This window comes from Rhinocladiella mackenziei (genome assembly GCF_000835555.1).
Source record: "Rhinocladiella mackenziei CBS 650.93 unplaced genomic scaffold supercont1.4, whole genome shotgun sequence".
Taxonomy (NCBI): Eukaryota; Fungi; Ascomycota; class Eurotiomycetes; order Chaetothyriales; family Herpotrichiellaceae; genus Rhinocladiella; species Rhinocladiella mackenziei.
In genome coordinates this window covers 1,808,160-1,831,870 of record NW_013550601.1, presented here as the reverse complement: position 1 = coordinate 1,831,870, position 23,711 = coordinate 1,808,160, and the positions used below count along the sequence as shown (strand labels likewise).

Below are 23,711 nucleotides of genomic sequence, written 5' to 3'. Positions count from 1 at the left end.
GATTTGAGGGTGGGTTGCAGGCGAGAGACGGCGGCTGTGCGGCAAGAAAGAAAAGATGACTAACTAACCGAGTGCTGGATAAGGCCAAAAGTGAATTGAATAGCTCGATGACAAGTGAGTCGGTGCTCACAAGTCGTCAAGCTGGTCCAAATGAGACCGAGAGGGATGAATTGCAGAAGGGGAGAGGGAATGAGGGATGAAGAGAAGACGTGGTGGTTGTAAGTCTTGTCGTAAAAGGAGGAGCGAGGTTCTGCAGAGTGGGAGTGCCAGAACTCCTAGTGTGAAAAGAGGCGGTGCCACTTTCGCTTGCGCCCTTTGATTTGCTGAACACTGTTCACCGATGAGTAGACTTCACTGTTACCCTTTTCACTCACCAAGTGGCATCCCCAGCCCTTGTAGTAAAGGTGGGTTCTGTCTGCTTGGCTTGCTCTAACTACAGAGTATAATTAGTTGTTTGCCTTTTTGCTGCCCACGCGAACCGGCAAATCACTGTAGCAGCGGGACTTCCGAGACCGGCACGGTCGCCTACGACTGTTGCTGTAAGTACCCGGAGAGCGCCCAGGTCAGTTTTCCCTGGGGCAGCCTCCAGGCGGCCCCCCGTCGACTCCGGGCATGCCGTTTCGGTATCTTGGCCCCGTAGAAGTCCACCAGGCACGCCCGGAATTCGCCAATTCATACACCCAAACATCCAGTCCCAAAGGTACAGAGCATGAAGGATTCAGCTCCACGCTCATTTCCATCTCCACCTCGTTCCTATTAGCAATTGTCCTCTCGACCTGTTTGCCTCATCCGTTGGGCATCATTTTATCTCATATTTCCCGCCATCTCACCCTCAATTGGTCAAACCGAGCCATTCTACTGCACCATGGAAGCAAATACCTTGATCACAAACGTGACATTTTGCCAACGAGTCGACCCCACGGCCTAACTCTCGGAAAGTCACCAGTTTGATCATCAGCGTGACCCAACAATCAAAACCCTGCGCCACTAAAATTAAATGCTCGGTCAGGAGATCCGTTGAGTTGCTGATCAAGCTCCTTGGTCAAACAACTGATGCAGACTGTGCTTGACAAAAAGGACCTTGCTGTTCCATGACAATGGTCCTTTATTCCGCCATATTTCATCCAATGAAAATGCCAACAGGCCCAATAATCGACCGATTTTTTCAATGCCGCTCCCATTCGACCATCACAAATAATCAGGCCAGGGTCGTGGTCCACATTCTGCCACTCTTCGATGTAGTTCGAGCCACCGCTGATCCGGAAGACAGACTGATTGACAGCTTACATGAGATCCTATCTTCTCCGTCTCTCTTGAGCTTTTTCTCCATAGCGCTGGTCCAATCGTGAATGGATACATGAAGGAGAAGCCTCGAGCCGAGGAAAAGGGCATCGTGCAAACGTATAACGGAAACCGGCAAGGGCAGGGCACTTAAAAATAGCCTGTTGCCTCGCCGGAAGAACCCCAGAGATGGCCGCCCGAAGCGATAGCATCAGGGCTCCACCCGTTGGCTGCCACAGTTGCTTTAGGTCTGTTCAAGCCACCACTGACGTATCAAGGCATCATCATAGACTGGATCGGGAGATGCAAGTCTATCTGGGTTCAACAGCTGGAGATGATTGTCCGCATCCAACTGATGAACCTTGTTATATCTGCTCCTTCTATTTTTCTTAATCTTCCATCTATCGTTCTTGAGGCGAATACGAAACCAAGTCCAAGTTTCCGGACCGGGTCTAGCAACGCTCACAGATATTATATTTGGTCCTCGAGGTGCCACAGCACTTGTTCTGATTGACAGATTTGAATGGGAAGACAATATCATCCAAGAACTTACAACGATCATCACCAGAGCTGAGTGTTTCGCAGTGGGCGTTGATCTTCCAGCAGGCTTCATGAAACGGCACTGGATGATTGTCGCGCTCCTGTTCCAATATGATCGCTGGATGGATTATTACAGCGACTGCAGTGAGCGTTGGACTCGGCACTTCTGGGATCACCGCTTTTCGTTGTGGCAGCTTGTCTTACTCCTACAGATCCGGTTCTTTCGGCCAGTGTGATTGCTGAAGCGAGATTTTCTCAAAGAGTTCCAAAACGAATCCGCCACGTAATGGCAGCTGAATCGGGATGCGATGATGGCACATCTTTCCCACTTCTCTATGCAGTCTTCGGTGCCGCCATAGTATCATGGGGCGGCCCTCGATCATGAAGACAAATATGCCAACCAGCTAACTGGCACCCTTCGAATCGCATGTTACCTTCATGCCTCCTCAAAGTGCGATTCGTCGATGTTGTATTGACTGCCTCACTGTCATTTAGATCATTGCCTAGCTCCCACGCCTTCATATCATTATGATTCCACCATGAGGCACTCTAACACATGGCCGGTTCCGCCGCACAGCGGGATCGGGATATGGGTCTCGGATCTGCTTCTCCGGCAGTGTCTCCCTATTATTTGTTTTCTACCTTCTTCTTGTGCTTTTCTGCATTGGTGTAGGAAGGTACTCTGCGCCTAGACGACTTCCACGTTTGCTTCCGCGCGGGGGGACATTCCGTTGGGTGGCTGGTATTCGTCAAGAACGTTGAGAATGGAATTGCCCAGTATACTCGATCCGTTACTCAACTCAACCATGTTCGCCTACTTTGGTTCCATGATACCGTGACGGCTGTACAAAGATAAGCTTGCTTCCGGAGAGATGATTCTTTATGTGGCACTCATTTTCTTGTTGAGAAGACTATCGGCGCTGATGGTCCTGAAAAGGCTCATTCCGGATATCAAGAATACCAGGAAGCCATATTTGTCGGACACCTCAGACATGGAGGGTTGGGGCCCTTTTTTGCCATTGAGGCTAGGGCTTTTCTTGAGAACGGAACACCCAGAGCCTCTTCCGGATCGAACTAAACAATTCATTCCACCGTGAGGCCCTGGAGACTGTCTGGCCAGTGGTCTGTTTTGTGATTCTTCGTTCAATCATGCTACATGGATTTTCACCTCTGATCATGAGCATCACGCGCCATATTTTGAAGATCCCAAAGAGACTGTGCCGCTTCTCGGTAGAGAGGAAGACACGCTATACGGTAGGGCCACGGAGAATAACTCTATCAATGTCGCCGATGAGGATTCAGACGACCAGATGTGACGGTGAATTCCCAAACAATGTTAAACATAACGAACAATCGGCGACTCATGAGCCATCGCATATTGCAACAAACTTTCTCTCTAGGCCCTCGGTTGGCAACTGGATTGGATATACAATTGCAGCGGAAACATGCCCGCGAGCGGGGATAAATAAACCCCCGTCCTGCTGTGACATGGACAAGCCACGACGGTTATCTCCTGCCGACAAAACGGCTTCAATCTCCTCGGTAGAATCAAAAGAGTTTTTAATTGAGCACATCTGGCAGTGCTGAGAGGCTGAACTCGCCATCTTTGTTGCCAGTTACTCTGTGATATCGCAGGTTATTTAGACGGTGACTCAGTCAACTGCGGCCTTTAACATTAGGGATTGATTGCGACACCACCACCATGCGACAATCATTGTCGACATCTCATCCATATACCCTCCACACCTCCCGGGGCAGCCTCCGGGGCATCGAACAGAGGGACCCTTCTGGGAAACTTGTTCTTTACCGTTTCACCAAAGTCCCCTATGCTCTACCTCCGGTAGGGTCGCGACGATGGCGTCGTCCACAGCCTCTGCCATCCGATTCCAGCTTCAACACTCTAACCGGTGAGCCAGGCGACTACACAGAATTTGGCCCAATATGTCCCCAACCACACTACGAGCATGGACTAGCAATGGTGAAGAACCCCAACGCCGCTCCGTCCATCGACAACGTTCAAAACGAAGACTGCCTCTACTTGAATATCTGGGTGCCCGCCGGCCTAGCTCCCCAAGGAGGTTGGCCCGTCCAATTCCACATCCATGGAGGTTGGCTTCAAATCGGGAATGCCATGCAGCAAAACGATCACAATCCATTCGACCTCCTCGCCGACACGACGCCGCGAATCATTGTCTCCCCCACCTATCGACTGAATCTATTCGGGTTCTTAGCAGGTGAAGACCTCGCCTCGCTCGGCGAAGACCCAGCACCTTCCAACTATGGTTTCTGGGACCAGCGCTGCGCCCTCGAATGGACGGCAAAAAACATCTCCCTCTTTGGCGGCAACGCATCGAACATTACCGTCGGCGGTCTCTCAGCCGGCGCAAACTCGACCTTCTTCCAACTCTACTACGATAGCCTCTTACCTCCTGGCAAACGACTCATCAGACGAATTTATCTCTGGTCCAATGCTGTCGCCATCCAACCCAACGTCACGACTTCGGCAGTCCTGACCTCACAATTCAATGAACTTTGCTCCATCCTGAACATTCCCTCTTCCGCCACGGCGAAGGGGAAGCTCGCCTCCCTCCGCGCCGTGCCCGCCCAAGACCTCATTTCAGCCCTATCGAAGATGAAAATGCACACTTTCCGCGCCAGTACAGACAGTGCCTTCATCCCCCCGACATTTCTCTCATCCCTGCACACGGGCTCCTTCACCACGCGGCTGGCGCAAAACGGTACCTCCGTGCTCCTCGGCGAAGTCAGTGACGAAAAGGAACTGTACAAGCTCGTCAACCCGCCTTCAAACCACGCTGCCCTCCTTACCCAGCTTGTGAACTACTATCCCAAACCCGTCGTCGATGCTCTCCTGCCTCTGTACAAAATCCCTGCGCCAAACTCGACCGACGCCGCCGCCTGGGCCGAGGTTTTCAGCCAGATCGTCGCGGATGCCCAGGTCCACGCCTCGTTACGCGGACTCGCACACATTCTGCTGAATCCGCCTGCCGAAAAGGGCGTGACGTCGCTACCGCCGAGCAGACTGCATCGCTACCGCATCTCGTGGCGTGCAAAGGCCTTGGATAAATGGTACAAGCCCGAAGTCGGCGTGTGTCATAGCGGCGACACACCCATTTGGTGGGCGACAGGCTGGGGCATGGACTACACGGACACCGATAAAGCGGTGGCCACGAAGTTTCTTGAACCTTTTGGACGGTATTTGCACGGTGAGTCCGCATGGACGAATAGCGAAGAGAGCCGAATGCGCTGGCTGGATCAGGACGGCATTGTGAGAGACGATGTGAAAGACGCGTTGTGGGAGAGAGGCATGCAGATATGGAATGCCGTGTGGGAGGCGCAGAAGGGGAGTGTGGTCAAGGATACTTCGCTGGGGAGTAGGTTGTAGATTGTGGATAGATGATGTGAACATCACCGCTGAGCGACGGAACCGATACCTTCCACACCGTGGTGGTCGCGTGAGTCGGTTCCTGGGCGTGACCTCGAGTGGACAAAAGATGGGGTAGTCAGAGTATAGTACAGTACATATCTGAATTAGAAAATTGTCAAGCTCAAGGTTATATATGTGGAGTAAGGATGCCCTCATTTTCTGACCCACGTAGCTTGAAAGGTGACTTCCGGTTAAATAATCTCCAACACCCTCAAATGCTCATATGGCTTATCAAACTCAAACTCCTTCAAGTTCCCCTGTCCTTGCCCGTCTTCTGATCGAGAAGGTTGGGGTTGAGGTTCGGGGAAGATCCTACAGTCTTCCGGCACCCACTTGGGCGTGAGGCTGCCACTTTTCCGGTCCTCGAGCGCGAAGTATCCGATCCGTCTATACTCAGCTCCTACTATACCAAGGTGCTGGCGATGCCCTGCAGGCGTAATAATTATCCCTTGCGCTGCGAGCAGGATCTTATTTGTTGACGCCGCCGTCCTTATTCTCATTCCCGGGCCCGCTTGGTTGTCAGTCAGCCTATATGCGGTAGTTCGGATGATGACACCGAGAAATTCTCCGGTGGAGCTGAAACCCTCTGTCGTATCAAGCCGTACAATGAGACGGGGAACTTTATATTTAAGGTAGGAAGCGGTCCATTCGCCTTGCTCGTCGACAGACATATGCAGACATGGTGCCTGGATCTCGAGTTTCGCTGAGGCAACCATGCCAAACTCGTCTCCGCCAACGGTTTGGCATTCTATATTCAGGGCCCTCGCGACTGTCCAGGAGGTGTTGAAGGGTTCGGCGTGGATAACGTAGCCATCGCTCGCTGCCCATGACCACGAAGGAGCACGATATGCGGCCGGGGGAGAGGTGCTGGTATTCATGCGGATGTACCAGAGGAGACCTTCCATGAGATGCAGGCGCCAGAGACCCGCAACAGACCGGTCTCGCATGACCATGCCAAACAGCTTCGAGACCCCTGCGATAGCGAGGAGTTTATCGACGGGGAAAGTCAAGACACGCAGCGAATAATGCGCCACAAAGCGTGTCCACACGTCGAACAACATCTGCTGCTGTCCAGGCAGGAACAATTCGGAGGCATGGTCATGGTCACGGTCGTGCAAAGACGCTCGGGCGACCTGTAGCACCGACGTGATGGGGGCAATCTCCTCATCGTGTAGAAACTGGTGCTTCTGGTTGAAATGGGCCGGTTGTTGGAGAGGCATTTTTCTTTGCAGGAAAGGATACGTCTCGCACGCGCGAAACTCTGCGCAATCCCATAGAACCTGACGGGCGCCAAAATAGATTGTACGAGGGGCGAGGACTTCCTCCTGCAGAACCCAGCCGCGCGTGGTGAGTGGCATGTGAAGGAGCTCCCCCCGCCATAGTTGCAGGTCGTTCATGAGGTAGGATCGGTTGAGGCGGAGGCCATCCTGGTTCAAGAGAACGCTGTCACTATTGACCAATTCGGGGGACCGAGTGCAGAAAAGACCGTCATGTTTCCCGGACAGAGCTGAGATATTACCCAAGGCATTCCCAAAGACTTCTGCCATGCGAGATGCCTCTTTCTGGATATCGAGACGCTCATCTTGGAAAATGCCTGTGAAAAAAGAATTAGATCCTCCAGACTCGAACCTTTTCGGCCGTGGAGAAGATTACACATAGAGTCAATCCACAGATACCGGACTGCCAAATGCCGTGCCACTCGAATGGCATCCTGATACGTCCCTGGTAAAACCGACAGAGGCATGCCTCGAAGCATGTCAGCTTGGGTCCTGTGTTCCAATTTCACGGTTCCAGAGCCCCATCTATGACTCAAAGTCATGTATGGACCTGTTATATGTCCCATCGCCACTTCCACCAATCGCCAATACCCCGCCGGTGTATTCTCTGGCGCCACGTCGATCAGACGGCTAGGATAGGACAACGGCTGCTGTATTTGCCGGTTGCATAGTGGATGCGCGAGCGGTGACGTGCAGCTCTCAAGCCAATAGACAATGAGATCAAGAACTCGAGGGTCCGACGTGGTAGTCGCACTTTTGACTTCTTCGAAGATTGGAGGTGGTGGTTTTGGACTTGATAAAGGTCCCTATCAGATATCAACTGGCACTACATAGTATGAGAGGAAGGAGAAGGAACAATAGAAAAGAAAATAATAGCCCACCTCTCCAGTCGAGGCAAAACAGCCACTTGCAAGTATCCATAAGAGTAAGTCTTTCCCAGCACAGGCTGCCCCCCCATATCTCGCCCAATGATGGGAGTCAATTTACATCCCAGTCTTACCAGGATCAGAGAAGGGGGATGGCAACTCGCAGATTTGTCGAAGGCAACTAGATTTCTATCTGGCAAATCCGACAGGATATGCCACCACTTGGCATCTCCCAGCTGGATCAGCAGCCTTGTGCAAAGGTAGCATTTACCATGAAGAGCAGTCTGGAATTCAGTGGTCGTGACTTCTCGCTTGACCGCCGAATGAGAAGAGTCCTCGCTAGAAGTAAAAGCTCGATCAGCTTGCCGAATCAATTCTCGACAGTCGTCGCATAGCATGGTGTTTCCTCAACGAATGGAGACATCGCAAGGAGGAGGTGGCAGCGGAAAGGCCTCGATTTTGCTTTGCCCTGTTTGCCCTGTTTGCCCTGTTTGCCTCGTCTTCTGCTCCCCCTCTTCTTTTCGGCGCGTCACGCAATCCCCACTACAAAGTGTCTGGGTGAAACTGAAGACCAAACATAGAAACTGGAGTCTGTATTATCAAACGCCCTGCTACTGCTTGCCGCAGGCTCTCACCAGGATAGTGCGACTTACCAATTGACATGCCTACGGCCCCATACTAATACTGCCAGGCACTACCTTTTGTGAGCAAGTTTCCCACAGCAACCTAGGCCTAGGTCTGGATCTAACTAGTCAAGCCCGGTTCCTCTCACCCCTTTTGCAATGGTTTCACGTACTCGGCCCAAAAGTACATAAGATCAGACCCAGGCCAGAATTACGCACAAGAACCTCAGCGCATTGATCTCTACTGCCATACAAAGACACCTCTCTCCTCTCTTCGAACAAGAAGATATCTTCCTCTACCTACATCAATCCTTTTCTTTCCTTCTCACAAAATCCTCGCAATGGCCGAACACCATTACAAATTCAACGTGACCATGACCTGCAACGGTTGCTCCGGCGCAGTGGAGCGCGTGCTCAAGAAACTCGACGGTACGTTTCCCTCTTCCTCAGTCTACAATTGCATATAGTCACGCGCAATCGTTTGTTTGGAATAACCAGTCAAGCTGACAAATCCGCAAACAACAAGCAGGAGTCAAAGAATACGCCGTCTCCCTTGATACGCAGACCGCAGACATCACCACTGAAGACTCCGTTTCGTACGAGACAGTGCTCGAAAAGATCAAGAAGACGGGCAAGACCGTCAATTCAGGAGAGGCTGACGGTGTCGTTATGGCTGTGTAAATCAGAGACAACTTCCATAGACAATGACAACAACTGGCGGGGGAGCGCACCACCCACGAATTTACTACCATCACTGATTGAGTCTGGCGTTGGGGCTCTATATACAATACCCATCTCAGACGGGCAAGACAACAGCATATTGATCATTAGAGCAATTGATTTCTTGTCTAGGGTTTTGTACATTTCTCTCTGTCTTGAAATCAATGTTCCTTTCTCGATTTGCTGAAGGTTTACACCACCACCCATCATTGACCTTACACCAAAGACCATTGGTATCACTCCAAAATACGAGTATGAGACTCGCACTATGCCACCAGCTACTCATACTTTTTGAGTATCCGTCATCAATCGTACCTGCTGGGCAAAGACCCACTCTTAGCCTGAGAATCAAGACCGTGCCATAGTTGTTTAACTCCCTCACAATGCGTGAATTGAAAAATGCAAAATGGCACAATAACCTTCACACCGCAATGCATATTGAAAAGACTGGTTATGGTAGTAGTAGATTCAACAGGATATTCGTCGGAGGATGAAGAGAGGCGTTAAATGCGATCATGAGCCATTTTCTATAGCCCACTAGCACCTATACCGTTTGTCAGTATGGCCAGTCCATCACTACACCAGGAGGGGGCATATTTATGATTTGAAAATGTGCTTTGAATTCTTACCGTCTGCATGGCATCATCTCATCCCATCTCATCTCAAATGTTGTGGTAGACTTGGCGTCCTCTCTCATTGGTAACCATACTCAAGTAAACGCTGACGAGGTATCGGCTCCAGGGGTTCACGAACAACGGTTCCAGCTGGATACGTGTATCGTGTGCGAGATTCTTTTGAAATAGACTGCACGAACTGCTCACCACTGGCCATATTGTGCGCCATCCCAGTTCTAGTATCGTAGGCGCGAGGCTCATCAATAGGTTCGTACACACGACGAACAGGAACCGAGGCTCTGTTTTCGAACTCCTGCCTATGTATGCTAGTCTCAAGTTCAATGCCCGCCCGGGAGGGGTAGCGGGGTTGCATGATCGTGGTCTCACGAAAACCATTTGTCCCTGACATGGACTTTGGGATGGGTGCATCAGTGTATGATAGATCACGAGTATCACGGATGGGCTGACGCTCAACGTATCTGTTTGTGTCTAAGACAGGGGCGGGTGGTCTCGGTCTTGGACTTTGGCGTGGTGCTTGATGATCAGTAATGCGAGTCTCAACATGAGTGGATGCTGATTGAGGGTGTGGCAAAAAGAAACGCTCACGGTGCCTGACAGGAGGTTCTCTGACAGTGCGATATTCGGGCAGTGGTGGTACTTCTTCAACTCGTCTTCGCTTCAAGGAATGCTCAGGATTGTCAGAGTCAATGAAGACGGGATCCCGCAGACTTCCCATCTCTTCTCGAGTAAGTTTAATATCGCGAGGTTCGGAATGTCTGCCGGAAGGATTTCGATGGGATCTGGGAGACAAATACGCCCCATCGGGACCTTCGACAGATGGAAGAACTGTACTGTCTCCATCGAAATTTCCACTGTGACGATTCTCTCGATACGTTAAGGGTTGAGGTGAGGGAGGTCGAGTTCTTACCCGTGTTTCGGGAGGTAACATTGCTGGAGGTGGACGTTCATAATGTCGTTGCGCTGATTCTGGGATGATTTCGCGCGGCCGAGCAATAATGCGTTCGTACAGAGTGCCATCTGTATCTCTAATGTAGGTTCGCGGACTCGGTGGGCGGGTACGATGCGACTGCGAAAGTTCAGCGACTGAAAAAAAAAAAAAAAAAAAAAAATTGGTGTGGAAATTCGCCTTTCTCCATCGAAAATGGCCCAAATGCCACGGAGAACAGCCGCGCTTACCTCATATTCTATTTTTGTCGTTGTGGATGACGGAGCGGGAGCATGAACGACTTGTCGGGTGGGGTATGCAGGCGGATCAAGAGGGACGAGAATGCGAGATGCCGAAATAACTTCCGGTTCGTATATCCGTTCCAGAACTCGAGGTGGCTTTTGGGCGACACTAGAACGATAATCTCGTTTGGCCTGATCCCAAACAGCGTACCTACTGCGATCCCTCTGAGCAATCTCATCATCAGTGGGCTTATAGCGTCGCACGACGCGAGGCAGGACGCGATAACCCTGAGCTGCTTCTTCGCGATAGAAGTCATGCATGGAAGGCGCTGGACGGCCAGGACCATTTCCATATGCAGTGATAGGGAGCTCCTCAACCTGGACATGGTCCTGACCAAGTTGTTCAACGTCATCAGAGTCTGTGTCGCTGTCTTCCTCGTCAGAGATGACAATGACCTCTCTGAGAAGATCGTCAGCGGCACGTTGGGTGGTTTCATCCACACTGTCATCGTCTCCGCGCCATTCGATCAACTTCGTGAGCGTGTCCCTTTCCACCATGTGTCGAGCCTCGTTGTAGTCCAATTTTCTTAGAAGATGATCGTATTGAGTGTACACATGTCGAATGTGGGCAACAACAGATAGCTGGGCCCTACGAACGAGAGGGATCTCGTTGGCGGTACCCACTCGATTGTCGCCTAATTGAAAGGCTGTCTTGATGATCTGAAAGAGGTCCTTATCCGGTATGTTAGGAAACAAATCTTTGATGGTCTGTTTGGCCTCGGTGTTGATCGTGATTTGATCCTTTTCCTCGACTGGGCGCTCGCCATTTTGATAGACCTTCGTGAACAATTTGTCGTCCGTTGACTCGTCGATGACTTGCCCACCACTGGTAAGACGAATACCATAGTGTGCACATACTTGGGCAACAACGCTGGTAGGAAAATGAAATCCAATTCTATGTACTTCCCTGGACAATTCATGGCGAGAAGCATGTGGCGTGGTCTAGGTTTTGTCAGTAGCCATTTGGGGGAGAATCATTGTGAGGGCTTACTGTCACGGCAAATATTTTGTTGTCCCCCCGGCGAGCAAACTCCTTGAGCGCGGCCGTAAGTTCCGGATTACCAGCCGGGATGAACGTGTATCCCGGGGGAGGGTCCGCAGTGAATGTGATCTGGCGAACCAGGTAAGTAGCACCTTGGGCAATGCGTCTCTTCCTTACCACGCTCCTCAATTTGTTCTTCTCTTTCGACGTCGCTTCCAAGACCACTTTATGTTTTCTTCTTTGCTTCGCCGCCTGACCTCGAGTTAAGGCTCCTCCGGCGCCTTTCTTCGCCGCCTTCTGTTTGACTTTGGCCATGATCGGGCTGCATCCAACCTACATGGTAAAAACCAGGGCATAAGGCGAAAACATGAGAAAATCAACGAACAAAGGACTCTAAATGGGGCTGAATATTAGTTGAACAGAGAAAATCGAACAGAAAAGGTCGTATTCCCGGCGTTGGTGGCAGCAATTGCTGCGGGATGAAATCAACTGCAGCTGGAGAGCCAGTGTGGTTGACCTTCAACGTAAAATCTCGGGATGAGATCTAGCCTGCCTGAGAAAGAAGGGAATCCAGGTGATGGTGAACTCTAGCTCCCAGAGACGAAGAATGCGTGAGTCTCGGCGATGCCAGAAGAAGGGTCCAGAGTTGATGAGAAGAAAGAAGGAAACAAAGAAAGGTTCGCCTGCGCTGGAAAAGATGAATTCAAGGTCGCCAGCCTGGAACAAAAGGCTTGGCGGCGCTTAAGGCATGCCGCTTTTATTGGGGGATTCGCTATTATTAGAACTACATGCTATGCTGTGTTTACTTCAACGAGTATCCATTGTGTACTCTTTTTTCCACGTCACGAAAGAAATCACGACAATCAGATAAAACCCCAAACTCCCGATCGTTTGTTGCACCAACCTCCATCTTCCCATTAGCGGGTCAATCCGGAGTCGCCACCGTTGTACTGCATGGCTGTCTGCGGCCCTTCGAATTCGATCAAATAGCCTTCCTGACACGCAGAAAACATGACCTTTGGCTGAGAGGCATAAAAATCGTCATATTGCTGGTTGAGAGCCTCTCGGAGGCTGCCAACATTTCCTTGAGGATGAAGCTGGCGCCACGGATCAGTACACTCGCTGCCACGGCAGGACTTGAGAACCAGAAGTAGAGTGTCCAGACGCGCCACAACGTTGCTAAGTGGCCGTCCGAGTAGCTGTCGATCCGGCACCTGAGCGATGTCTCTGACTTTGGGGAGAAGGTTGTCCATTTGATATCCATCGGTCGTCATATCGTACAGCTCGTGCTCGTTGGTACACCAAACAGAATAGTAGATGTTGTAACCATCCCCCATGATCCGTACCGACTTGTAGGTATTGTTGTGTTCCCCAGCGACATTGAAATTTTTGTGAGGGGCTACTACTTCATATGTGTGTGCAGCGCCCCAATGCTCAACGTTGACGTGCTCGACACGACTCCCGACACTCGCATCCATCGCGCTCTCGGTCAGTGGCATGATAGACCCATCCAGCTGGGTCCTCCGAGGCAGTCCGAAAAGGTCAAGAAAGGTAGGTGCCAGATCTGTGTGAGTCGACACGGTATTTGTGATTTTATTAACTGGTACACCAGGACCTCTCCAGACCATGGGAATATTGATGTCGGTTTCATAGCCAGTTCTCTTTCCTGGGCCCATTCGATGTTGTCCAATATGATAACCATTGTCCGTGGTATAGATAATATGTGTGTTGTTCAGAATCCCATGTTTCTCAAGTGCCGAGACAAGGTCAGCCACCATGTCGTCAAGGCCGGCGATAACTCTCAATCGCGCACGATAGAGCTGATCGAGCCGTTCGATGAGCGTCTCGTTTTGATAGGGAAGGTTCTGCAGCCATGACACGCCGCTGGGCTTCTGCGGGTTGAAATTCGGAGCCCTAGGAACGGTCTCATCTCCAAAGGCATTCTCCCACTTCTTCTGAGGAATGGGGAAGAATGATCCTTTCCCGCTCGCGTTAAGTCCCACGTGAGGCGCGGTAGGGGCTACCGTGAGAAAGAAAGGCTTTCCAGAATTAGCTGCCTGGCTAAGCATTTCCAGAGCATACTGCCCGGTGATGGTCACGGCATTTTGGTTAGGAAATGATTTCCATTGTTGTCCCTTTCGTGCCCATGTAGTATTTTCGTAGTCATACATCCCAGGTTCCAAGAGGAAACTAGTCAGCGTCAGTATGATCTAAAATACCCCATGGAGAACATGCCTTACTTGCTATCTGTCCAACCGTTCACTTCAGGATCCCTATAATTATGGATACTATGGCCATTGGAAAACTTCCCCACATAGTAGGTGTTGATTCCACCGTCCTGCAGCCATAATGGAAGATAGTCATCATTCAGACCTTCGCTGACAAATTTTGGGTACGCCCCTAGGAGAGAGGTGAGCGACCTTTGCCAAGGGCATACACACGACATGTTGAACTTACCGAATGGAAGCCGAACGTCGGTAACGTTCGTGTTGCTTCGAGTATTAGCTAGTCCCCTTGCCTAAAATCTTCACACTCACTGGACACATTTTCCGGTAAAAAGGCTAATCCGTGAAGGACAGCAGAGCGCCGTGGTGCAATAATGTTTCTGGAAAGTCGTTCCATTCGCTGCAAGGAGATTCTTGACATGTGGCATATAATCCATCGACTTCATGTGTGAGTCTTGAGTCACCGATTAGAGAGGCAGTTTCTGTTGGACAAGGATGTGTCTACCTTGGTCATCAGACATGATAAATAGAACATTTGGCGTCTTCGATCCATTGTCTGCCAATACGCAGAAGACGTTGTTTAGCAACAAGACAATACAGGCAAGTGCTGAGAGGAGGGAGGTGAAGTAAAATTCTGGTTTCCTGGCCATCATTGGAAAAGTATATTCAGCAACATCGGCTAAATGCAAAAGGCTCTGGAGCTATATGAAGTATATCACAAAGCTCACCCGCCATGGGATTAGGTTGAGAAGAGCAGCAAATAAACATGAGGACAACCGATCTGGTGATCGGGAGCGGTATTCAAACGTCATTAGGCAAGCTCAGCCTCCCATCAATGGACGCCCGTCAAGGCTATGTGGGGGAATTAGGAAACTAGGTTGGTCCATAGTTTGTAGAATGACAAACAGCGAACAGACAAAAGGTGAGGAAGCAAACATGAAGTTTTGTGTCGTTAATTTTCGGTCTGACAGAAATTTATGGCAAAGGCAGCAGTCAGGTTTTCTGCAGTATAAGCGAGGCTGTTATCGTCAGACCTACTACTGCTCAGTCAGGCCCCCCTGGGTAACCTTCGCTAGCAATATTCAGCTTTGCGGCTTTGCGGCAGATGAGCCTGGGGGAGGGACCACGATGTTGGCTATGCAATTCCGTCAATCACCCACAGCCTTCTCTGGACGCCTTACCCCTTAATATTCACCAGATTTCAGCTACTGTTTTGAATATTGCTCGAAATATCGACAAATCCTCCTCAGGATATCCATGATTGGCTTGCGCTACAACCATTCCCTCGTTCAGTAGGGCCACCAAGAACGGGAGAATCATCAAGATCCGGATTACGGGCAAGGCAAATTAGGAAGATCAAAGAAGGCTATGCAACTAGAGAATCTGAATAAATGACTTCGACTGGTGCGGCTCTTTTGCAAAAGATGAATGATGATGGAGATATTCATATTTTTACAAGTTATGACCTGAAGGCTTCGCCATGTACATAACTGCTGCTGTAGTCATATTGAGCTGTGCGCTATATGCGGCTGCAGAACAAGGTGCCGTGACTACAAGCATCGGTGCGATAACTGTTTCCCCGACGCCCTCTTTACCGACTGGAACTGTCCCTACTGTTGATCCTGCTTTTGCAGGGTTTGCTTTCGAGGCCAGATCGTTCTGGTACTATGCCGGTATGACTTCCAACGGCCAAAACAACAATAAAAAGCATGAAGCAACCTGCAGACTAACCTGCAGACAGGACCGGATGGCAAACCTAACAAATTCTCTCAGAACCTAGTACAGGCGATCACGAACAAGACAAAGACCACTCCTATCATTCGGGTTGGCGGAACTTCATTGTCAGTGATCTTCTCAGGGGCTCGGGCAAAGTTGCTAACAAATGCTGTAGAGATAACTCATTCGGGTACGATCCAAATCAAGAGGAGCCAATCATCCCACCCAATTCTACTTCGGGAATTCCGAGGGACCTGACCTTCGGACCATCTTACTTGAGTGCTTTCGCCAATTTCCCAGAAGCAAGATATATCCTTGACGTCCCTTTCGCCAAAGAGAATCATAGCAATTCGTTACTCTTTATCGAAGAGGCCTCTCGCATCATTGGGTCAGAAAAGATCTTCGCAATTGAACTGGGCAATGAAGTCAACCTGTACCCGGGGGGCAACAGACCAGGAGACTGGAACATTTCAGACTATGTCTCACAGTGGACAAAGTGGACGAGTGATATCGACAAGAGCCTCAATATGACCGACAAGACTAAAATCTGGCAAGCAGCCGCCATTTCTGCAATGACTACGAACTCGCTTCTTCCAAACTTCAAGCCAAACAACCCATGGGAGATTCCGAGTATCTTCGACCAAGCCGGACTCGTCAAGGAAGCTCCCCGTATCAAGTCAGCTTCTATCCATTACTATCAAACTAAAGTTGACGAAAATACCACCTTGCAATCGGACATTATGAACCACACCGCCATAACGGTAGGCTCGAAGAAAATCAGCGAGGCTGCAAGCTACCTGAATAATCTCAACGACCGTATTCCTCTCGCCCTCGCCGAGGTTGGAAGCTCTCTCGGCAATGGTTCCAGCAATGCAAACCTCCAGGCGGTATTGGGCTCGGCACTGTGGCAGGCCGATTTCATGCTGCAGCAAATGTCCATTGGCGTCAACAAAATCAATTCCCAGTCTGGTGTGGTATTTGACTTTTCGTTGTGGAGTGTTAATTTCTCAACGCCATCGCAACCTAGAAATGATTCAGTCCTCGCGCCATTCTACGGACAGATCTTTGCCGCTGAATTCATTGGCTCGCGTGGATCCGTTCAGGTGAAGGAGCTGGAACTTAAGGGTGTCGAATCCGATGTCCTCTCCGCGTATGGCTCGTACGAAAGTGGCAAGCTGGCCAAAGTTGCCGTTGTGAATATGCAGTTCTGGAGTGGAAAATCTGATTGTTCATCGTCGCAATCATCGTCCTCGCGGCCTGTACAGAATGTCGTGATTTCTGTGCCAGCGAACGTGAAATCGGCGCAATTCAAAACCCTCACGAGTCCATGCGGCGCAGATGCATATGCAAATGAAGGTATCACCTGGGGAGGCATGAGTTGGAACACTGATGAAAATGACGGGGTCGGGAAACAGGTCATGAGCGACCATGAGAGTGTGCGGAGCGTCCTGGCTACCAATAGAACGATTCGTGTTCCAGTGGCGGCGAGCGAAGCAGTTATGATTTACTTGGAGGAATAGCCATGCAGCGGACTTGGACAGAGTCCTTCAAATGGCTTTGAGAGCCTCATCTGATCTCCTGGAAGAGATGGCGTACATTTCACCACCTCTCCCCCACAATTGATACGTCTTCCACGAATGCTAGCCCACGAATACTAGCTTTTTAAAACGGCTTCATGAACTCGCTTGGAATTGTAATCTCAGCTATGTTTGATCGGCGAACAATACTCCAGTCTACGCTTATGAAACTTTATTATATTCTAAAGCCAGTTCGCTGAACTCTGGAGTTCAGCCTTGCACCGGGGTGGGGGCAAATCGGGGATCAAGAGTAGAATTTCCCATTCGCTGCGACCTTTGCTTCCTTCGTTGGGAGCCAGTCAATGTCAACTTGTTTCCCTAACGCAATAACATTTCCCAGATGAGCAGCGTACCAGCCACCGTCATCCTCCACGCATATCGTTCTCTCTACCGCACCGCCCTAAGAGCTGTCTGCTACTCACGCCCTGCCCGCTGGGAGATCCGCGATATCCTCCGCGAAGCCTTCCGCACACATTCCCCCTCTGCCTTCAATGCGCGCCGCATCCAAAACACGTTGAAATTCCTCGAATGTGCTGGTGCATATAGAGGTTTCGAGCACAAGATTTTGAAAAACTTGCTGCATCTCCAGTATTGGCGAAGAAGAGGGGTGACGAAGCCTATGTATGTACCAATCACCCTAAATCGAGAGCGCCAACGCGAGAAAATCAGTTATGTGTGTTATAAGATAGAGTGCTAATTCAAAGGGGGATATCTTAGGTTGAGAAATTCGAATGACGACTATGCTGCTGAGACGAGGAAGAATATTTGGGGCCAATACCGCGCGACGCTGACGATGTTGAATGAAAGTCTGGATATTTGTCTTCATATATAAGCGGGGCAAGGAACAAAATGTGACAACAACTGGACAAGAGACGGCAGCATAATTTCTGTGGCTGCCCCAGTGCTATGAGTAAAAGAATGGGTTTCAACTACTATCAAGAGGCAGCTTTCGCTCCCATTGTCGGGCTGAGATAAAATATCAGATCCAATGCGGGATGACAGCTTTGTCTGACTGGCTCCAAAGACTTGAAATCGAGACTCGGATTGAATATCACAATTTACCGACAGCTCTGAACATCGGGGAAGACGGTGACAATTGAGTCTCTTTTTGCAAAGACTGATCGAAATTTGCTCTCGAAAGCCCAAATTCAAGCTTGAGATGTAACTCCGAGCCCGCTTCGGGCAACAGACAGCAGTATATGTCAATATCAGGCTAAGATGCATCAATCAATCGCTCAAGGGACTGTCCAGGACGGGCATTTCAGCATGCTACAGCTTAGATGGCGCGAGGGAATACGGTAAAGAATACGATGAAGAGTACAGAGCTTCTTTGCTCAAACAAGGACAGGAGAATATGAAGAGTGGCTCATTGAAGGCGGGATATTTCTCTCAACAAGGGGAAAGGATCTGTGTGCTGCACATCTAGAAAAGGTTGTTGAAGCGTCGACTTGTCCTATTTCCGAATAAATCCAATGCATGGCAAAGGCTGGGCGTGAAATCCATTCATGACATGGCTGCCGGTATTCCTGTGCGGCGTCGAGCACCGAGTTTATCGTTAGTCATCATCCCTCTGCGGTACACCATTCCGTCCCAATCGTTGCCCCAAGCTCATATCGCCAGCCTTCTTGTGGAAGCGGTCAATGAAGTCTGCGCGCCCACCATATTTGGCATTCCGCGATCGAGAGGCTTCATCTCGCTCCCGTTCAGTCCTCTCTCGCTCCGCAATATTGGCCAGCCTCCGTTCCCGTTGTTGGTCCAAATCTGACGCATCCTGTTGCATGGCCGCCAGTCTTGCCGCCCTGTCATCTGCATTTGCATTTTTTGCATTTGCAGACTTTGAATCCCAAGGGGGACTTCGAGAACGTGGTCTTTCTGGCCTCGGGGAATGCCAACTTGGCATTTTTCGAATTCCATTGCTTTGTCCGTTCGGTTGAGGGGGTGAGTATGATCTTGATCGTGAACGCGGTTTCCGTCTCTCTTCGGGTGTGTTTGAGCATCTTCTTCGATATGGAGAGCGTGATCTCGCGGATCTTCGAGGAGGTGACGGGGACCGGGAGCGGGACTCTGATGGCGAGTATGACCTCCTTCGCGAATGTCTACTTCGACCATTCCTATCGTCATCTTGGTCTCGATGGGAACGAGAACTTTCACGCCTGTCGCGGTCGTCACGGTGTCGGTGATGGTGGTGGTGGTGGTGGTGGTGGTGATGATGATGATGTTTCCTCCGCTTGCGTTCCCTCTCAGTGTCATGATCTTCCTTCCCTGCTGCTTTCAATAGGAGCCTTCGTTTGACAGGATCGTTCATCATTGCCTCATATGCGGCCTGCTCCTGTTTCTTGATGGCTAACATGGGATCCTCCCGGATCTTAGCGGCCGTGTCCCTGGCCGTGTTCGCATTCTGCACGGCCATGAATGATTCCTCCTTCGAAGATTTCTCCAATTTCTGATTCTCATTACCTTTGAGGAGCCCGTCAATGCGTCTCTTTCCTAGCAAATATCCCTCCATCTCCTCTGTAGTACCCGCCTGCCCGCTAGATGGTCCAGAGTACATCCAGTCGACACGAGCTTGTCTCTTCTTCCCGCCGGCCGCTTCTTGTAGCTCTTCAAGTTCTTGTATTTGTCGCTCCTCCGCACGTTCCTTCATGATCTGGTCGATTTTCTTGCGTTCTTCTAGCGCTTTTCTTTCTTCCTCCCATACTTTCTTTTGATTGCTCATGAGCACTGGGTGCCATGATTTTTTGAGATTGAGATCGCCCCCCATCTTGTGTGGCGCCTAGACTCTGGAGAAGGGAAAGGTTCGTTGCGTTGACGGAGGGAACGTTTCAATACCTTAGCGCTAATGATAGAGGCCTGAATGACAGAGAGAGGACGACAGGAACGTGAGGGCAACGATGATGCCCAGGTAGGTAGTGGCGCAGGAGCAGACTCACTTTCCAAGGCCAAAGACAGTGGAAGAGGTCCAGGTGGCGCAGGCCAACTAGGCTAATGTTGCGGCTCTCCGCATCTCTGAATCCGCCTCCGCGAGCTTCACCCTCACAACATTTCAGTATTCAAGAATTCAGCGAGAAAGGATATAGCTCTTCTCTCCTCAGTCGCTCAGTGGAACATTCTAGATGGTCAAACTATCATATCCCAAATAGACTTTGCTGAAACGGTGTTTGGTACCTGCCCAATCAATCAGTTGTCTTTCGATTTGCAACTCCGAGTGCGACATCAGTCGCTTTCGAAATGTCAGACGACGATGATTTTATGCAAGAATCTGATCCAGAACAGTAGGATATCTGCGCGCTATCTCTCTATGGTGTCGCTAAACGTCAATAGATATGATTTTGAGTACGAAGATGACGACGACGCCGAAGGCGGAGACGTGGACATTGAGAATAAGTATTACAATGCCAAACAACTGAAAGCCGACAGTCCAGAAGATGCCGTAGCCGAATTTCTCGGCGTTCCCAGTCTTGAGGAAGAGAAGGGTGATTGGGGTTTCAAAGGCCTCAAACAAGCCGTCAAGCTCGAGTTCGCCCTGGGCCGTTACGACGATGCCGTGAAGCATTACAAAGAACTGCTCACATACGTCAAGTCTGCCGTGACGAGAAATTACTCAGAAAAATCGATCAACAACATGCTGGATTACATTGAGAAGGTGGCAACGGAACAGACGGCCTACCGATGCATGGAAGAATTCTATTCCTTGACTCTGGAGACATTCCAAAGCACCAACAACGAAAGATTAGCCTTGAAGACAAATCTGAAGTTGGCGAAGCTCTATCTGGATAAGAAAGACTACAATCAACTCACTAACAAAGTGCGAGAGATACACCAGGCATGCCAGAAAGAGGACGGGACGGATGACCCGGGAAAGGGGACCTATTCCCTAGAGGCCTACGCCCTGGAAATTCAAATGTATGCCGAAATGAAGAATAACAAGCGTCTCAAAAATCTCTACCAGAAGGCCCTGTCCGTCCGTTCTGCGGTTCCCCACCCAAAAGTCCAAGGCATCATTCGTGAGTGTGGAGGAAAGATGCACATGAGCGAAGAGAACTGGAAGGAAGCGCAGAGTGACTTCTTCGAATCGTTCAAGAATTACGATGAAGCAGGATCTATGCAGAGAATCCAAGTGTTGAAATATCTCGTACTGACGACAATGCTGATGAAGTCAACCATCAATCCATTTGACTCACAAGAGACTAAGCCGTACAAGAACGACCCCCGAATTTCGGCGATGACAGATTTGGTCGACGCTTACCAACAGGATGACATTCATCGATACGAATCAATCCTCAGAGACAACCAAGACCTTCTTGCAGATCCATTTATTGCCGAGAACATCGACGAAGTCAGCCGCAATATGCGCACCAAGGCGGTGCTGAAACTGATCGCCCCATACACCCGCTTTACTTTGCAGTTCATATCCAAACACATCAAGATCCCTGTTAGCGAGGTCCAGGACATATTGGGGATGTTGATCGTGGACAAGAAGCTGCACGCGAAGATCAATCAAGACGATGGCACGGTTCTGGTCGAAGAGACAGGCGCTGGTGATACGGAACGTCTTACCCAGCTGCGCGAATGGACGTCAGCGGTCGAGAACTTGTGGTCCACGGTGCTGCATGACGGTGAGGGCTTCAAGCTTGAAGACACACAGGGAAATGGTGGATATGGAGGAGGCATCGTGAACTTCCCCATGGGTTTAGACACTGGCAATGCCATCCCCGGCCGTGGAGCAGGACGGCGTCTTGCTGGACGGGGCGGTCGAGGCGGGGGCAAGACAGTTGCACCGATTTGAGAACGCCGTCCATAAGTGGATGTGGAGGTGGCTCGGTCCGTGCGAATGCGGATGGAAAGACTTGGCGATGGCGCTCCTCGATACTGCTGCATCGCTTGCCATAGGTCAAGTCATGGCGCTGCATCTGACTCTTGTGTAACGCAAGCTAGGCCATAGGGGGGCCATGAAACTCAGCTAGACTCAGCGACAGGATTACATTATTACGTCAAATCGTAACAGTCACCACTGACAGGTCTCAAGAAATGGGTGGCATTGGGGCCTGGTCAAGCGAGGATAGCTGACCCAGCTTTAAGGATAAGACATCTGAAAGGGGATATCACACTGGTGGCGACGAAAAGGCACTTCGACTGGGTTTTTGATGCCAGGGGACTAAGCGGCAAAAGCCGCAGCGAATGTGAACAACAGGACTGCCATGAATGAATACCTCGCGAAAGTTGGGAGTTGTAGGGAAACGCGGCCTTTGCCGTTATGATAGACAGGTCCTTTCCTCAACTGTGAATGTTTTCACCCTTGACCTATTTTCCCCACCTGGACCCTGGCTATTGATTATACTTTTGATTTGACCTGCTTCAAAAGGCCAAAATGAAACCCAAGTTGAACCCTGGCAACACAAATCCTGCATGAAAGTCCACTGGGCTGAGGCTCTCAGAAGCCCCAAACCTTGCCCAGCTGGTCGCCTCAGAACGAAGAGGGTAAGTTGATTGGTAGATCTTCGATCTCTCATCTGTCAGAAATATCATATCACATGCTGTCCCAGCACATTTGTTGTGGTAGGCTCAGCAACCCCAGCAAGCCACTGATTTGGCGCATGGTCTAGAGTCACCTGGTCTGCTCAACGAGCGCTCTGGAAACAGCCGTCGACGTCCGTTTAGGATCTCTGCTCTCTCTGTGCTCGAATTCGACAGGAACAATCAAGAATGTTGTTTTCTTTTTTTTGATCCTGCGCCGCTCACCCTGGGATCTGCCGGCTGGACACTTCGTTCTGTTCAGTTTGAGCTGGTAGTAAAATGTTTCATTGGAGGACCCTTCAGTGAGCTTTCCCTTGCTACCATGAACATCAGCAAAGAAAGCACTTCAAAGTCATAATGCCATGTTCTAGAGCGTTTGGTTAGTGAGGAGTATCTTTCAGGGTCAATGTAGTATGCTAAAGCTTGTAGAGGGAACAGGAATGTGATGTTCACCGATGAGAAGTCCAACTCACGACCGACATGCTCTGCGGACGTCGATATGGGATATGTTTTTTTTTTTTTTTTTTAGTCGAGTCAATTGTCGGTCAAATAAGTCTGCCAATTACTAGGGTAACGACTCGATGGGAAGGCAGTGGAATTGTGAAAATCTCGGCCTTGCCAAAAAGGACTTGGGATTTAACAGGGCTTCGATCTGAGGATTGCCTGCGATCGGAAGCTCGGTCGGCGGGAAGGAGTGGGTCAGAATCCATACAGGCCACAAAAGGCTACACATTGACTGAAAGCAGGAGCAGTGCGAGGTCCGAGCCCCCGGGGGAAGAAGGGGGGTTTCGGCAGGTGATCGTGTCGACCGTTGTACGTGATTGCTTCTCAATTAACCAGGAGTTTGTCTAAAAACCGAACGAGCTTCGTGTTGGAGACTTCTTGTTGATCGGTCTCCCTGGCAAGCAACCGAAGAAGCCAAGTCCTTCGAATGGGAAAGCCTCCACGAACACCAATTATGCGATTGTAGCCTGATTTTTCTCATAGTGAGGCCAATCATTGAGAAAGAGGGCTGCCGGGGTTTGTTGCCGTTATTGTCCGCAGTCTCGGAAGTTTGAGTCCATCAGAAAAAGAGCTAGGGTG

The 23,711-nt window shown here is 50.2% G+C and overlaps 8 protein-coding genes across 8 annotated transcripts; 4 read left to right on the top strand and 4 right to left on the bottom strand.

Annotated features, from left to right (window-relative positions):
- Positions 1 to 3,523: 3,523 nt before the first annotated feature.
- Z518_05812 (uncharacterized protein) lies at positions 3,524 to 5,224 on the top strand (the record flags this gene model as incomplete). The annotated part of the gene is made up of 1 exon (XM_013416623.1): positions 3,524 to 5,224. The coding sequence occupies one exon, from the start codon at positions 3,524 to 3,526 to the stop codon at positions 5,222 to 5,224; it is 1,701 nt and encodes a 566-aa protein (XP_013272077.1).
- Positions 5,225 to 5,457: 233 nt separating this feature from the next.
- On the bottom strand, positions 5,458 to 7,807 carry Z518_05811 (uncharacterized protein; the record flags this gene model as incomplete). The annotated part of the gene is made up of 3 exons (XM_013416622.1): positions 5,458 to 6,860; positions 6,920 to 7,349; positions 7,544 to 7,807. 3 exons carry the CDS (start codon positions 7,805 to 7,807, stop codon positions 5,458 to 5,460), a joined length of 2,097 nt encoding a protein of 698 aa, XP_013272076.1.
- Positions 7,808 to 8,373: 566 nt separating this feature from the next.
- On the top strand, positions 8,374 to 8,713 carry Z518_05810 (uncharacterized protein; the record flags this gene model as incomplete). Its single annotated transcript, XM_013416621.1, has 2 exons — positions 8,374 to 8,461; positions 8,562 to 8,713. The coding sequence occupies 2 exons, from the start codon at positions 8,374 to 8,376 to the stop codon at positions 8,711 to 8,713; spliced, it is 240 nt and encodes a 79-aa protein (XP_013272075.1).
- A 732-nt stretch (positions 8,714 to 9,445) lies between these two features.
- On the bottom strand, positions 9,446 to 11,911 carry Z518_05809 (uncharacterized protein; the record flags this gene model as incomplete). Its single annotated transcript, XM_013416620.1, has 4 exons — positions 9,446 to 10,453; positions 10,564 to 11,556; positions 11,606 to 11,725; positions 11,774 to 11,911. The coding sequence occupies 4 exons, from the start codon at positions 11,909 to 11,911 to the stop codon at positions 9,446 to 9,448; spliced, it is 2,259 nt and encodes a 752-aa protein (XP_013272074.1).
- A 602-nt stretch (positions 11,912 to 12,513) lies between these two features.
- Z518_05808 (uncharacterized protein) lies at positions 12,514 to 14,471 on the bottom strand (the record flags this gene model as incomplete). Its single annotated transcript, XM_013416619.1, has 5 exons — positions 12,514 to 13,786; positions 13,837 to 13,996; positions 14,054 to 14,088; positions 14,134 to 14,275; positions 14,327 to 14,471. 5 exons carry the CDS (start codon positions 14,469 to 14,471, stop codon positions 12,514 to 12,516), a joined length of 1,755 nt encoding a protein of 584 aa, XP_013272073.1.
- Positions 14,472 to 15,301: 830 nt separating this feature from the next.
- Z518_05807 (uncharacterized protein) lies at positions 15,302 to 17,057 on the top strand (the record flags this gene model as incomplete). Its single annotated transcript, XM_013416618.1, has 3 exons — positions 15,302 to 15,494; positions 15,563 to 15,662; positions 15,713 to 17,057. 3 exons carry the CDS (start codon positions 15,302 to 15,304, stop codon positions 17,055 to 17,057), a joined length of 1,638 nt encoding a protein of 545 aa, XP_013272072.1.
- Positions 17,058 to 18,669: 1,612 nt separating this feature from the next.
- Positions 18,670 to 19,875, bottom strand: Z518_05806 (uncharacterized protein; the record flags this gene model as incomplete). The annotated part of the gene is made up of 1 exon (XM_013416617.1): positions 18,670 to 19,875. The coding sequence occupies one exon, from the start codon at positions 19,873 to 19,875 to the stop codon at positions 18,670 to 18,672; it is 1,206 nt and encodes a 401-aa protein (XP_013272071.1).
- Positions 19,876 to 20,342: 467 nt separating this feature from the next.
- On the top strand, positions 20,343 to 21,900 carry Z518_05805 (COP9 signalosome complex subunit 2; the record flags this gene model as incomplete). Its single annotated transcript, XM_013416616.1, has 2 exons — positions 20,343 to 20,386; positions 20,436 to 21,900. 2 exons carry the CDS (start codon positions 20,343 to 20,345, stop codon positions 21,898 to 21,900), a joined length of 1,509 nt encoding a protein of 502 aa, XP_013272070.1.
- Positions 21,901 to 23,711: the final 1,811 nt, after the last annotated feature.